This window comes from Anomalospiza imberbis, chromosome 3 (genome assembly GCF_031753505.1).
Source record: "Anomalospiza imberbis isolate Cuckoo-Finch-1a 21T00152 chromosome 3, ASM3175350v1, whole genome shotgun sequence".
Classification (NCBI taxonomy): domain Eukaryota; kingdom Metazoa; phylum Chordata; class Aves; order Passeriformes; family Viduidae; genus Anomalospiza; species Anomalospiza imberbis.
This window is the reverse complement of record NC_089683.1, coordinates 50,035,977-50,052,515: the sequence shown is the minus strand read 5'-3', so window position 1 is coordinate 50,052,515 and position 16,539 is coordinate 50,035,977. Positions and strand designations below refer to the sequence as shown.

Sequence of the window (16,539 nt, the reverse complement as noted above, 5' to 3'; positions counted from 1 at the left end):
ACTGTCAACGAGGTTGTGCAAAGCACCTATGTGGACCAGGATGGACCAGTGTATGGGTTTGGTTCTTCCTGTGTCAAGGACCTTGCATTTGTCTTTGCTGAATTTTGTGTGGTTCCTGTTGACCTTTACTTATAACCTAGGCAGGTCCCTCTGGATGGCAGCCCATTTCTTTCAATGTATGGTATCCTTTCCACTGTGTTGCCTTCCACATTTTATTGTTCCCAGCTTGGTGTCACCCACAGACTCTATAAGGATGCTCCTCTGTCTCCTCCTCCAGAACTGCTAAGGTACTGAAATGAGCAGGTCCTGGAACACCTTAGAAATTCTACCCTGAACTAAAACTGCCTGAGATTTTGCAGTAGGGCTGTGAAATTGTGGATTTGTTACACCCTGGTTTTAATTTGTGGGAAGATGTATTTAAAACCCATTTGAAAGGCGTGAAGCCTGTATAAAATTAGGAAGAGAGGGACTCCAGCTTCTCTTTCTGCAATTCAGATTTTTACACCTGAAATAATGGTATACTCTATACCAGTAGTATTATACAATGATTTATCAAAACAATATAAAACCAGGCTCTCTGCTAAATAATTTGTAAATCCTGATTTGACAACAAATGTGGCCGATGTGTGTTCTTTATGTTGAGAAAGTGTCTAGAGGTTCACCACTTAGTTGTATAATTCCTGTTCATAAAGGTTGAATTCAGAAATTAAATGCTCATCAATACAGGTGCAATTTTCTAATATGTATTGATGCATCTCTGATATGATTTAAAAACAAGCTACAAGGAAGTGGTATTGCCTAACTTGAAGTATAGGAAGGGTTATGTAATCATACAGGGCTGAAGGGCTGAAAAAACAGGTTTAAATGTAGCTACCTAAACTGTAGAAAAATACAGCATAGAGTATGTCCACCTGGGAATGGGGCTGACTGGTGCTGGAAAGCTGAATGAGCAGACACAGATAAAAATGTTAATTAAAAAAACCCCAAACCAAACAGTTTCAATCAAAGAAATTATGCCCGTAAAGTGTACTAAGCTGATTTGAGTTTTTAAAATTATATTATTCTGATCTACAAATTTCTGCCACTTCTATTTGTTGCACATTGGAGAGGTGGGATCTAGCTCTTGTATAAAGCTAGGTAATAGTTCTGCTTTCATACCAGTAATGCTAAGTGGTCCCTCACAGAATGCATGTAGGATTGTTGTTATTCTAACAGTATAGCTTTGTTATGAATAAAATAATTTTCTTGGGATAAAATGCTACTCAGCTGATTAAATGCTTAAACACATTTTTGCTGGTTGCAAAGCACCATCAACACTTAAATGTGGTTGGTAGTTTAACTAGATCATTGTATAGAGACCAAATACGTAGTTTTTATCTCTGATATGAGAAATTATTCTAGAAAACAAAAACTAAAGTGCTTTTCCCTTTTTTCCCTGTAAATTGCACCTAGTACTTCTATGTAAATCCATTCAAGAGTTTCATAATGAAATATGAAGTGAATTCAGATATGCTTGCTCTTTTCCATTCCTCTTAGCTCTATAATGGGGTTTTAACACTTGAAAGCATGAGCATGTTCTCTCTTTTGTCTGTCTGTCTTGTGCAACCTTCAAGTTCTGGGCACTGAAACATACAGGTTAAGATTTGTTTTCTTCCTATCTGTTTTTTCTTGTGATATGTTTTTTCAGTAAACTGAATAAAGGATTCTCATTGTGGATAGGCTTTTCTGTATTTGAGCAAATACTGGTTTTCCCATCTTCCTTACTTTTCAGTAACATGTTTCAGTAAAGTAAATGGCCTTGTCATTGTTTTTTCCCATATGTAGCTTTCCCATTCTTAAATAGCCTCATACATGGTCAAGCACATGTGACATTCTTCTTTCCAAACTTTGTCACCTTTTCACACCAAAGATATGTCTTCTGTTAATGGAAATACCAGAAGTAATACAGCAGAAATGGTCAAAAGTATACTATATACATTTAGGAAGTTGTTGTTTGTTTTTCCTACTGCAAAGACTCTTTTTCTGAAAATTATGTTGAGTTCAGAGTTTGTTCAGAGTTTGTTTCTGTGATGACATGCTCCTTTTTAAACTGTCAAAGTAAATAGGAGAAACTTTGATTTGTATCAAAATGCAAATATTTCCTTCTGATGTAGTTACTATTCAATGACAAGCTCAGTCTTAACATACTAAAGTCTAAAAATTCAGATTATTCTGCTGTTGATGGATGCTGAGAAAAGTCCCTGAGCTCCTGTGCACATCTATAAATGGCTTTTTATTGGGCTTCATCCAGAGCCAGTTACTGCTCCATCTTTACTTGCCTGTGTAGAGGTGCTTATTGCAGAGCTGATGTGCATCCACATTAACAAAATCAGGAAACACTGCTTTCTTTCCCCAGCACAAGGATTACTGGCCTGTTCCACAGCCTGGGTAATCCTTGCATTAGAAGATGTGCTGTCAAATGGATGCTGGAAATTTCTACAAGAAATAACCTGCACATATCTTGTATCAGTTTCCAGGAAGAATGGAGATAAGCTTTCAGCACAGAATCATTTTACTCAGCTCCCTGTCATTTGATATTGTCCTGAACACCCCGTCTAAAGGCTTGTCTGTCAGAAACAGAGTGGAAGTAAATTTCAAGAAACTCCCTCCTAATTTGCTTTGGCAATTATTGTATTCAATAATACTAGTAAGGCTACCATGACATCTAGTGGATGGTAAGAGATGTCAGGCAAGGTTTAAAAAGCACTTAAAAATCTAAAATGTGGAAATCCAAAAGAATAAAAAGAAAAGTCATACCAAGGAGGAAGAAAAGAACAGAGGGCACCCTGGTATGCAATTCAGGGCAATGTTATATTATTATGGCTCTTCAGTCTGTAGATACCTGCTTTTCCCAAGGAGCGTGCTTTCTTTGACTGCTGAAAATTTCGACAAGTTAATACAGCTCTCAAAACTGTGGTCTTAATGGGACTGTGCTGTAACTTGTGCAGGCCTTACAGAGAATTAGGGGAGATTTGGGAGTTTCTGCCTAGATCCATTGTCTGTGTGCATCCTGCCACTCGCCACTTTAGAAGAATTGGTGCTCCTGTATTCTAAGTGGGAAACCTATGCTTTAAACAGGTCAGAAACTGCTTCACATGAGCATGTGAATAATCTCATAGTCTGGACTCACTGCAGCCCTCAGAGGGCCAACTACTGAGGGTGCTTCCCCTGGTTTCAGGACTTTCAGCTTCTCAGTAAGGAATCCCTCTTGTTCTGGGCTCCCTATTCTCTGCAGAGATGTGATCTTGATGATGAGTTGGTGCATTTGTTCTGTCCACATTGGTCATTGGAGCATTGTCTGAAGCTTGGACATGAAAACAAATGCCTAGCATTCAGCTGTTTGTTATGAACCTTTGCTTTTGGTGAGCTCATTCAGCCCAGACCATGCCTTCATCATTATTTTACTCTTTGTTTAAAAGATTCTGAATATAATGGAGGAACTTCATTAAAGACCATTTACAATTAAAAGCTACTCAGCAAAACAGGTAAATAAAAGCAACAGAACAAATCAGAGTTTTCAAAGTATTTTCAGTAGGACATACTAAAAATACTAACAAGTGTGTGTTTGTTCTCTGTTTTATAATAAATGTCTTGCTGAACTTTTTCATCTCTCTTTTGGTTCCTTAATTTTTTTTCTCCCATGGTGTTGTGTTTAATTCAGTTAAAAATATATATCTAGGCTAATGTTTGAAGTTGATATTTTCATTTACAAAGAAACCTGTCTACCTGATCCTGAACTTCCCCAAAACAAAATTTTAATACTGTATTTATATATGTTTTTCCCTTCAATGTAAGATAAAGACTTCGGCAAATATCTAGCTTTAAAACACTTCCCTTAGCCTTTTTGGTCTGTACATGCTCAAGTAGCTTTTGCTTTGCTTTTGATTCAAAACCAATGAAAACAGTAGACCCTGGAAGGAAGAGGAGAGAACTGATCAGGTGGGATAGAATTTTTTAGAGATTCAGCAGATGATTGAAATCATAGGTTAAGGGCAGTGATACTTCTGTGCTCCAGGAAAAATTAGTTAAGGTGCACCTATAATCTTTAAAATCCTGACAGCATTCTGACAAATAAATGAATGAAGCCCTAGTCGCTTTTTAAAACCTTTAAAAATTATCAGGACATTCAAATGCACTTGTTTTTCCCCTGACCGTTGAACTTGCTGTTTGTTGGATTAAAAGTGTGTATTCTAAAATCCAAACAGATACAAATCTGCCAAGTACCTAGGCCAACCCATGCCATTCTGTAATTTTGCCTACAAGAATGATAGATTCCTAGAACTGGAAAAAAGAAAAACTCCATATTTTTTAAAGCAACAGGCTAAGTTTCCCACCCTCTGGCATCCTGGAGATAGCACCTTCACTTTGGGGTTGCTCTAAAACCAGGAGGAAATCAAGATCAATTAGATCCCAGAGATTATTAAAGATTTCAGAATGTCTTTTATATACTTCTCTTTCCTCATCAGAAAACTGTTGAGTTTTGAGATAGGGAAAGGACTCTAAATGCTACTTTTTCTTTCCAGTCAGAGAGGGCAAACTTTGATGTAGCTCTCCAGTTCCTAGCATGTCACAAGCCTCGAGCCAAGTACAAAACGTTGTAGTAGCAAACAGCTGCTTTCCAAATCTCTGCGGAGTCATCTGCCACGTAAGCACTGCACAGCCAGAGACTGTACATCTGCTGACAAATCAGTCCTTCTCTTCAAAGACACATCTCGGGGGAGAGTTTTAGGATTGTTGTTGCCATTATTAGCTGGATAAAATGGGCTTGTGCCAAAGGTCCCTTTGGCTTCTGTGCTAGGCACTTCAGAAACTCATTTCCTTTATTAATGTCTGATGGGTGCACATAGGATGTGTTCTTCAGAAAGGTAAGTAGCATCTCTGAGAGGTCATTCTTAAAATGAAACAAAGACTGTGTAGCAATCTAGATCTTCTTTGATAGAGCAGATAAAGTAGGAGCTTACCCAGTTAGGGTCTCAGGTTTTACACAAGAATTCCTGTTTGCTACCAGTGTTTTGAAAATTTAGTAAACCATATAGCCAAATCATATTGTGACACAATATGACATTGAGATGTAAGTGAAGGAAAAGTGTTACATAACTGATCTTTGGGTGATATGGAGACTGATGCTGAAATTAAGTGTCAAGCCTCTCTAGTTGAAAGTAATTTTTAGTTCAAAGAAACCATAAAACAAGAACTTCCATGTATTCAAGAAATTCATGTCCTGCAGGAAACAAGGTAACTGAATGAAAATGAGAAAATATCACTGGTGTAGTAAATGTCCTGCTTGAGGAAAATGACACCATTTTGTCACCACGGATGGCCCCTGTGACAGCTGTGATGGGAATATAAACAACTGTTCATTACAACAAGCAAACACAAAGCTTGAATAGCTTCAAATCACTAAATCTGTTCTTTACTGCAACTCACATTTGCCCGACTAAACTGAAAACTCAGCTCTTCTAGGAGGGATGTTGAAAGAGAGCTGAGAATTTCAGTCTTGTTCCATGTATTGTTTGCAAAGTCTTTCAATCCTGCTGAGCAGCCTGCAATGTTCAGTGGGTTCTAAAGATGCTGCATATAAAGATGCAGATTCTATTCTCTGCTGCATCTCTGCTCTTCCTCTGGGTCATGATGAAGCTTTCTCAGTTGCATCTGAGGCTTAGCTTTGCATATGCTGAGGGTGGAGAAGATAATAGTTCTACTGAGAAATGAGATAGCAAAATCAAGTGAAATCAGGTTAGCTAATACATATATACCAAGTAGAGGTGTGTTTTCAGAAGTTTCTGTACTTTCAAGAAGTAAATTAATTCACTTGTACACCCCATAGGTTTCAAAGAGAATTGATCAAAGGTTTCTTAGACCACCGTAACATCACAAATGAAAGCTTGCATTCCACCCTGTAGAAATAGTGATAGTTAAACCCACCTGCTTCTTTGTTTTTTAATCATCACTTTCCCCCATCATAGATAATACAGACAGCAATAATTATGCCTGCATTCTTTTTGGTTCTTAATAGTTTCTTTATCCAGAACATGGATGGACCTTGCTATGGAAGTACTCATAATGATGTCTGGAATATTTATGAAATTTCTTAATAACACTTAAACCAGTGCTATTTTGGAGTACTGCATTCTGAATGTGTTCTGCATACTTTTGAATATGGAGCTGCATCTGATAAAATTGCTGCACGTTTTGCTGGAATGAGCCCCCATTCCAATTAACCAGCCTATATTAATTCTGTTTTTACTTGGAACTTCTCTTCAGTGTAGTGCAATGAGAACTTTTCTGCTTCAGGTGTAAAATCTAAGTATTTCTTAGCTGTACCACAGTGCTGAATAGATGTGCCCACCAATATAAAGTCCCAAATGTTCTAGAAAGTGAACATTTATTTAGCAGGAGATCATTCCTGCCGATAACAGCTTCCCCCCTAAACAAACCAAACAGATGGGAAAGGAAGCACAGAAAAATTGGGTGGATTTGTTCAGTGTTAAAGTTCGGTGTTGGAATCAGAGCTGTTAGATGCTGGTCTCTTGCCTTGTCTGCTGGAGTATGATGCCTCCTAGTGTTCTACTCTTGCATAGATTAATGTTTATAACTCTCTTACAATTTTAATGAGCTCATTTTGGATATTTCACAATAATGTATTTTTATTTTGTACTTTTTTTTAGATTCTTGAGATGGAATACCAATTTCTTTTCTTATTTTGGCAAAGTGTTATTTAATAGTTCCCACCTACAGGTTTAGACTGGTGTCAAAATACCTGCTGTCTCCTGGAGAAAGCCGTCTTCTTCACCAACCTGTGACAAAAGTGGAAAGTGGTCATGCTGGATTTAAAATTGCTCTCACTTAATTTCTGATGACTCTGTTCTATGCATGTATTTGTGCTTATCTACATGATTCATATATATAAACACACAGACATTTTCATATACATATGTATTGTGTATATTTGTATGATCAATAATATTTAATAGAGCATTTTCTTGGCATATGGGAAGAATATGTTGGGATTTTTTGCTTTTCATTAGTAGTCACCACTAGTGTGAGTACATTAAGTCGTTTTATTGCTGGATACTTTCAGGAGTAGTCTTTTATGTATGCATTTGGTTCTGAATTTTAAGAAAGATAAAAGTAGTATTTTAATAGAAATGTCTTCATTAATGACTAAACTAATTTTCTGCCTTTTAACAGTGAAAATTTATCTTTAATATGGTGTACTTAATATGCTTGTGATATTTGAGATTGTTGATTGTGGCCTTATATAACATCTGTTCATGAACTTAATGATTTCTTCCCAAAATTTTTTTGCCATAAAGGAGAAGAGAAAACAAGTGGATAACTTCAAAAATGTTCAGTTCAGTGTAATATATGTCTATATAGTAACATTATGTTAAAGAGATAGTGCTGTAATGTATGTCAGAAACATAACATGGTAAACCACATCATTCTGTTCTGTGTTCAGTAGCTTATAGACTAAGTCAAAGCAACATATTCATATTTTTTCCAGATGGCTTTAAACTTATTTTTCTCTGATCAAATTATAATTAATGTTCTATGTTTACCCTTCCTTCCTTATTCCTTTTTCTTTTACTTAGTTGATTTCTGAATGTTTCCCTTTATTCCTGTGATCTTTCCTTCATAGCGGCACTGTCTCGGTGAAGCTTTGCATAAATCTATCAGCAATGTAAGTGATTTGCACTTACAGCTTGTGAACAGGGCATGCTTGCACTAATCAACCTGCATATCCTGCAGTACTGCTTTACAGCTTAAGCCCATGAAATGGGAGACATGGTAATACTTGAGACGAGAACATGTGCTGCTATCAAAGCTTGTGTAGTGCATCCCCTCATCTGTGTGACTGTGCACATCACTGGCATCTAACACTGTCTACGTGGTCATAACATGAGCAGCGTCTTTGTCACTGTTAATGCAAGCAAGCTTGTGGGCAGTGCAGATGTGTATTGCAGAGCTTTCTACAAAGCATGGGATTGATGCTCTACTATAATTTGCAATTTTGCAGTGTAACTCATATTTGTAGCCAAACTGTTCTTTCAGTTTTTGTTTTTTTTTTTAATTCTCGCTGATGTTTTTAATGTGCTGAAAACCTGGGATAAAAGTATTGAAGTTCAGAGAATAGTTTAGAGCTGTTGTCTTTTGAATCCTTGGTACAGAGGTGTACAGAAAGGGTAGTCCAAAGATATACAAAAGAGGCACTAATTTTCTCAAAATGTGCTTTTAAGGATATCAGTCTATGCACCAGATAATCAAAATAATATTTAAAATCACATACTCCTCTAAAAAGATGGATATTTGAAACTTTTTTGTACTTTTCAACATCAAAACAAATTATTAGAAGGGTAGACTAATCTGACTTGCTTGCTAGAATCATTTAATCCTCATTGTTCTTTATTTTCTGTATAGTCTATTGATGCAAATAGACATCTCCAGACATTGACTCATTTCAGGCTGTGGTTTTGCAGTCACTTTAATCTGGTGGAAGGATGAACTGCTCTTGCTTATTCGTGTTCTCTTCGAAGATGGCTTCCTGCCTAGATGTCAGACTTCTCTTGGTCATCTCAGTTAAAATGTTTTCCACATTTCCAAGACAAATAAAACCAATCATTTTGCCTTTGTCCATGCTCAACATATTTATAAATTATATACTGATAATTGTCAGAATTTGGAGCAGGAACTTAAGTGAGAGATAGATTTAACCTCAAGCCAAAAATACATTTTTTTCATATTATTTTAATAAAAATTTGCCTAAGTTACCATGGTTCACTCCATTTTACTGTTATCATGAAAGGCTTGTTAGAGTGTGATCATTAAATTACCTGAGGTTCTGCAGGACCAGGCAGGACTTCCCCTAGAATTGTACCTCCTGGTGGCCAGGGTGAACAGGACAGGACAGTGGTGAGAAACCTGAGGGATAGAAACATGGTTGAAGGGACCAAGAAAGAATGGGCTTTCAGATGAAGATAAGGACCAGGTAAGTATGAGCTTACAGAAAGATGGGAAGGAGAGAAGGGCACAGTAGTGAATGTGGGATGAATTAGAGTAGATGGGGATGTGAGTAGACCAAAGGAAAGTTTAGGTAAAATAGCTTTTTTTTTTTTTTTCCCTCTCTTTATTTTTTTTTTTTCCTGGAGAAGGAAGACAGCCACATTCCAGTATGAGAAGATGCATATATGAAAATTCAGAGCTGGCCATGCTGGCAGGTGCATGGTGCAAACTCACCACTTCAGTGGTGTGAGTTTCTAGGGGTGGAGAGAAAAAATACAGTTATATATTATATATAGATATTAAATAAATCAAATAACCTACAGTGAAGGTAGATTATCAGTAGAATTACACTGGTGCTCAAAATATTTTCTTTTAAAGGTTGTTGATAAATAAGTAAGATTGGAAACTTTGCAACTTATAAAAGCTTATTCAGAATAGAATAGCTGTAAAAGGCCAAGGGACTTGACAATAAAATATCAGATTAAAGTCAGTGTAGATAAATGCAAAATGATAACTCAAGGAAAGAAAAATTGTAACTTTTTCTGTAAAATGATGAGCTTTACCTTGACCTGTTACAACTAGAAAAATAGTTTTGGGGACTATGATATACAATTCTATGAAAACATCACCTTGGTGCTCCGTAGGAGTCTCAAAAGCAAATAAAACTTTAGGAATATAGGAAAGAAACAGAGAACATAACATGTAAAACCATATAAATCACTACATAAAAACAGAGTTTACTCTCATGTTCAATAACTTGTGCTGCTTTGGACTCCTCATCGTAAAAAACAAGTAGTAGAAAAGGGGTAAAAGTAGGAAAAATGTGATCATAGATATGAAATAACTTTCATACAAGGACAAACTCGTTAAGGCAAAGCAGTTTAGTATGGCAAAGTTTGTAAGGAGGGAAATGATGGAGAGCTGTAGAAACATGAGTGGAATACAGCGGATGAAAAGGAAACTTCTTTTGACTCCTTTCCATTACAAGTACTGAAGATCATTGTGTTAAATTGACATGTCTGCATGGAACTTGATACAGGATATTATGCATACTAAAAGCTTTTATGGGCTTAGATAATAGTTGTTATTATTTCTTGTATAAGTCTGCTCCAAAATACCTCTTCTGGTTTAAGAAAAATTGCTAGTTCCAGGTAGACTACAGAGTCAAGCTCCCTACATTTATGCTTGGCCTTTTTTTTCCTAGGGTAATCCTGGTTGGCCCTTTCTGCAGGCAAAACCAAAGATCAGACAAATTTTAGGTCTGACACTATACAATTTTTATATGAAATTTGTATTTAGTGTTGTTAGTAAAAGGTTTTGCAAAATGTAGTGTAGGCCTTCCCTACACTTCTTTAATAGTAGCTAATCTTTTTCAAAGGTATCTGAAGTATAATACTATTTATACAATGTATAATGGTAGAGTGTATATTCCCAGACACAAAGACCTTGTGAATCTGAAATACAACAAGCTATGCTTATTTCATTTAAATTAATTTGATTTTTGTTTCCTTTTGTTTTACTTCTAATTTTTGTTTCTGTAGCTTTTTTCTTTCAAGTCTGCTTAAGCTGTGTCCTTCTGAAAAAAAAACAACAACTTAACCCATGTGTTTGGCAGCAGTATTCATGCTAGAAGTTGTACTTCGTATGCTGTTATTAATTTTTTGCTAAGTGGTGGATTTAATCTTCTCTAACTCAGTAACTTGATGTGCAATGTCGTTATGAATTTAACATAATTAATTTTAAGATATGCTGAATCAAATGACACTATCAGACTTTCCTTTATAATTCCTTATTAAGCAATGCTCTGAGGCTTGAAAAGTATCCTTACTGATTCAAATTCTTTGTCACTTGGCAATTTTATTTTCCTTCATTTGAATCACTGTAGTAAAATTCTCTTTTGGTTAAATCTTGTTTCTAGAACGGGAGGGAACCTCATGGCTATAAAGGGAATACAGGTTTAGTACTTCCAGTCTGAAAAGATGCTATCTGATGTGGAGAACAAAGTATAATATTATTATAAAAAGGAAATGGGACTAAAAAAGGAATAGAGTTTACTATAATACTTGTTGGATGAAAAGCATTGCTTGTAAAATCAGGTATTTTTAAGAAAATGAGTTATTTGTGACTCAGATTGATTTTTATACTTGTTTCCAAGACCTAAACATTCTCATAGTCTTACTGAACTAACAGAAAAGTGTGTGATGGGAAATCCATCAAGTGTTACTTTTTTTTTTCATGTTGAGTGGTACTGTTTCTTTCTAAATGAGAAAACCACTAGTAAGGTAGGATCATAGAATACAAAAATATATTAAAAAAATGTAGATGTCACAGGCTGTCCTCCCCTATTCCAAGTGCAAGATTATCCTTGCAGAATGGGTGTTCCCCTGAAGAATAGTTTAACAATCAAGTGTTTGATTTCAGACCTTGATAGTGTCATTTTTATTGATCTTTTATATAAAACCTAAATAATCTTTGATAATTTGGCCATTAAAAATTGTTTTTCAGGTAGTGCCGCAGTATGAACTAACCAATATGATAATCCTTACAAAACCACTAAAATGTCATTATATCTCTGATTATATACATATAACATTAACAACAAATTCAGTAGATGGATGACATTGCTTGTCTGTCTTTTAGCTAACACTCTTGCTCTAAAATTTCAAATGTCTTCTACTTCTGAATGTCATCTTTACAGCTGATGTTGGTATTAATGACTAATGCATATTTGCTGTTCTGTTGTGGGTTAGATCTCCTTACTGAAGCAGAATCTGGAGATGCAGCTTTCCCAGTCACAGAGCTCTTTGCAACAGCTACAAGCCCAGTTCAGTCAGGAGCGACAGAGACTGACTCAGGAGATCCAGGAATTAGAAGAAGAGCATCAGCAAAGGCATAAGTCACTACAAGAAGCCCATATCCTTGCCTTTCAAAACATGGAAGAAACAAAAGAGCAAGAACAAAAGGCATGTTCATATGGTTTTTCCAAATTCCTTAGAGAATATTGCCATTTTAGCATTTTGCGTACACAGTTGGAATTAGTAAGAATCTGCATAACTACTACATTTCCTTTTCAGCTGATGTATTGTAGTACTGTTATCCAGTTACATCTGAACAAGACATATTGAAAATATTTTCTAATACTGGCATTGTTTCATGTCTTGCTTTATATACATATATAGCTGTTTGTATATATAGATGTAAAATTATTATCAACACATGCATTTCTTTATGGTAGATTGACATTGTTACCCTTAATATTATATTCTTGTTTTGATTTTGATTATAGTTAAGTTTGCATGTATTTTCTGTCAATAGACTCATTTGAAATGAATTTTATATTTTTCTTATGTTAAAAATTGTGTTAGCTATGTTCTGTGACTTGCAAGATAATTTTCATACCCCACTCAAGATACTTTTTCAAAACCTTGACAAAACCAACTTTAGAATTGGAATTTTGGTAGTGCATGGTACGTGAGGGGGGGTATCTTAAGGTTTTTTAAGTTCAACTCCAGACTGTGCCTTTGCAATCAGTTTTCACACTATGTGACCTGAAGATCATAAGATGTGTATCAGGAACATTATGCTTCATACAGTTCCATAGGGAGTAAACATGGGTGTCCTTAGGGAGCAGAAGTCCCTAAATGTGTGCACACTAAACCCGTCTATGAATCTGCACCTTACTACTTTGCTTGCTTTTGTACGTATGTCCATGGATTGTTTTTTTTCGCTTTTCCAGCTGTGAGCCAAACGGGTTTTTTGCACAGATAATCTTGGTAACCATCAGCTACTGAAAAGAAGAAATATGTTAGGAGGATAAGAAAATATGAGTAATACTAGAGTGGTTTTTTTCTAGAGTATGTCAATGCCTGCTTTTGGTTTCCAGTTGTTTATTGTGTAATGTTTTATAAATTCTTTAAGTTGGTGTAGAACAAATTTTATCAATTTTGATTTCATAGGAATTAGAAGAACGTTTGCAACAGAAGCACTCAGAAGAGCTTCATGCACTTAAAGAAACACATAAACAAGCCATGGAAGGCTTTAAATTGGAGATGGAACAGGAACTTCAGACTCTACGATTTGAGCTGGAGGATGAAGGAAAAGCTATGTTAGGTATGCTATTTTCAAATATTAAAATGGGTCCAAAATCATTATTCTTACTCACACAAATATACATGCATGTGTGGTTTTGTGTGTATAACACTGTAGTGTATCTCTGAGTCATTCAGTGTTGACCTAAATGTTGACCTGACCCTTAAGGCTCTTTTAGAAGGAGTAAGCAACCAAAGTTCCTGATGGAGAGCTGGTGTTTTCAGAAAGCAACAGGAATAAAATACAGAACAGTTACTTAGCAATTAACAGCAACACGTCCAGATTAAACTTTTCTCTTTGTTCATGGTAACCAGCTTCCTTGCGCTCAGAGCTCAACCACCAACATGCAGCAGCAATTGACCAGCTGAGGCACAACCATCAACAAGAACTGGTAGCTGCCAAAATGGAGCTTGAAAGAAGCATAGAACTCGGCAGGCGACAGGTAGGAGGCATGGCTGGGATCTGGCTGTAAAATGGCATGATGAATATTCATTTTTCCTTTTGCTGAAGGCAAGAGCTGTTGGGAACAAACAATAAATATGTATCAAAATCATCCAGCACCAACAGCTAATGTGTTCCTACCAGTTTCCTAAACTTCCTTCCTTAGCTTTTTCTGCTTCCTACAAACCTTGTTCAAAGCCTAGAAAAGGCTCCCATATCCAGGAAGTTTCCTCTCAGAACTGCACAGCCATCTGGGAGCACCTTGGCTTGCAATGGGAGGCAAATGCCCATTCTTGCAAAATTGTATTCATCCTCAGCTTCCGGCAGGAAGGAAAAAGCTGTTTCTCTTTGAAGCCTAAGAGATACGGCAAAAGAAGTGGTTGCTTATAATGAAAGGATTACTTCAAACTGAAGAAGGAGGTACACAAAAAAACCCCACCAGAACCAAGCCCCCAAAGCCAGTATGAGCTACCTTTGCTTTCAGTAGCAAACTGATTAATTCACCTTTTATCTTTCATTTTTCATTTTATACACAATTAGTTTTTCTGCTAGTAGCTAAAAATTCAAAGTGTAAGCTCTATTGAAAGCCAGACTCCTGGAAATAAGAGGACCGGAAAATTACCTCTTTATTTGCCTATATAATAGGCTTTTCAAGATTGATTTACTGATACTCCAGCACCAGGGAGGAGGAGTCAGTTTAGAAATATATTAACAGAGGAAACAGAATTTGTTAGACATAGCCTTTACACAAAAACAGAGACAAAGATGAGCCCTTTTTTAGCTATTCCTTGCTGGTTTAGCAGTGTGGACAAGGTGCTGTCATGCAGGATTTAGGAGGATATAGTTTCAGTCATGGGTTGTTTAAGCCCAGAGTCAGACACCTAAATGAGACGTCAGAAAAAAAAAAGTTTAAATTACAAAAACTGGTGTTTGATCCAACCAAACAGGGTGTTCTTTTTGCCTCAGTATAATGATCTGCTAAACACAAGCTTTGGTTTTACTGAGGGCTAAGCATTACTGAGTTTTCCTGTGTTAGACTGCTCATCAGTTCACAGGATCGGGATTGAATGAGATGGAGAGTGGTCTGATCAAGATGATAATATTTGCTACTTTTTGAAATATTTATATATGTAGATGTAAATTTTTCCTCTGCTTTTTCTTATAACTTTAACATAGTCTTTATATAGGGAGATAAATAGTTATTTTTAATTGTCTGCTCTTAAAGATGCCCTATGAAATTTGTGCACTAGGATATATTTGTATTTCCTGGAGGCATAAAGGCACAAAACACAATTTTACATAAAATTACTTTGAAATATCTGCTGATTTTCTCTGTGCGAACTATATGGTCATGAAATACTGTGAAACTGTAAGAAGTGGAATAGATGGAAATAAAAAACTCTGAAAAAGTTGTTTTCATTACAGACATTTCTAAATCAAGAAGGCTCATTATCAAAGCCATTGGAATGGGCTCCAGCTGGGTTTCCCAGATATTAACTTCATTGGAATGTCTTATGCAAAAAAAAAAAACTTTTCTCGATTTATTGGACACAATATAAATACAACATAAATTATTTAACACACATTCAGCTGTAAGAAATTTATGACCTATGTATGTATTTGTAAGGTAGGAAACTTCAGAATTGGTTTTTGTTTGTACAGGGCATACATCTTGAGCAATTTTCTCCCATTGAATGGGGCTGTAAGGGAGAAAAATGGTTCTCTGGATTGTATGCTGATGAGGCAGAGAAAGTGAAAAGCCCAGGCCCTGGATCTTAGTGATACCTGTTTTTTTTCTTGTGTGTGTGGGCAAAAGGAAAATGTGATGTGCTACACCAATTTTAACAGGCAGTGATAATCATGGGTTTTAGCTCTTCTTGCAAGTGAAAATCATTTATTACATAAGTTTGATTTCTTCTTTCTTTGTACTTTTACACAATAAAAAAGCTCTTTGCTTTGATGATAATTTGTGTCAGCATCAAAAACTGAAAAAATTGTCTATTGGATGGAAAATTCTGCTCAGCTGTTTTCTTCCAAAAGCAAGTATTGTAGGCGTTACTGCTGAGAAATAAGTCTATCTAAAATATTTTCTGCTGCTTTTACTTATATCATAGGAAAAAGAATTTTTGTGCAGAATATCAGATCTACAAGATGAACTGAGACACCGAGACCATCATATAGCTGAACTTGACAAAGAGATTCTGCATCTTCATGAAAATATAAGTGCATTGACAAAGGAATTAGAGTTTAAAGGGAAAGAAATTCTTAGAATACACAGTGAATCCAACCAGCAGATCAGGTATGAATTTTTCCACTCTAAATTCAAACCCGTATTGTTTCACTTACCGTTTTACTTGAAGAAAAATACCATTTGCAATTTTAAATCTATCCTCTTAATCAAGTCATGTTTCATGTAATTTAGTCTTCTTTAGTAAAGCTATGCCCTTTACTGGTAAAGTTAGTGACTATGCTGTGCAGTTAAGTGACATTTCAGTGACACATTTAGGCATATTTTAGTAGCAGTTCACTCAAGTATTGGTTTTTGGTGGTTTTTTTTTCAAATTCATTATGTTTGTTTATTTCAAAAAGCATTAAAGGAGATGCATTTTCCATGAAATAAGCTAGAAGATTGGAGAACAGTAAGTAGTAGGCTTTGATGAATCAGTAATTCCTTCTGTGTTGTCTGATGTTATGTAAGAGCCATTAGAAGCATGGCAGAAAATCATGATGAACAAAAAAGTCTGATTTTAGAATAACTCTCTTTTTAACAAAAACTAAATTAAACAGGATGCATGAGCAAGATTTAAGCAAGAAACATGAGAAAGAGCTGGATGTCTTGACAGCAGATCACATCAGAGAGAAACAAAGCATGCTGGCAGATTTTAATAAGACCCAAGAGCTGCTCAAGGAAATTAATTCAGCTTTACAAATTTCGTAAGTTTTGTTGCATTAAAAAAAAATTGTATG

The 16,539-nt window shown here is 35.9% G+C and overlaps 1 protein-coding gene across 15 annotated transcripts in view; it reads left to right on the top strand.

Moving 5' to 3' along the window:
- The window catches only part of FAM184A (family with sequence similarity 184 member A), a 71,553-nt gene that overhangs the window by 43,871 nt on the left and 11,143 nt on the right, over nucleotides 1-16,539 (top strand). For 8 of the 15 annotated variants that reach the window (XR_010997226.1, XR_010997225.1, XR_010997224.1 and 5 more), the window contains exons 10-15: nucleotides 7,682-7,723; nucleotides 11,793-12,005; nucleotides 12,999-13,152; nucleotides 13,446-13,573; nucleotides 15,687-15,871; nucleotides 16,360-16,506. Coding sequence is in view for 12 of the 15 variants with exons in the window: in XM_068184333.1 (XP_068040434.1) it covers nucleotides 7,682-7,723; nucleotides 11,793-12,005; nucleotides 12,999-13,152; nucleotides 13,446-13,573; nucleotides 15,687-15,871; nucleotides 16,360-16,506 (869 nt within the window). In the remaining 3 variants the exon portion in view is untranslated. The remainder of the gene's footprint in view (nucleotides 1-7,681; nucleotides 7,724-11,792; nucleotides 12,006-12,998; nucleotides 13,153-13,445; nucleotides 13,574-15,686; nucleotides 15,872-16,359; nucleotides 16,507-16,539) is intronic. The other 7 variants (XM_068184345.1, XM_068184339.1, XM_068184337.1 and 4 more) reach the window with 3 other exon arrangements.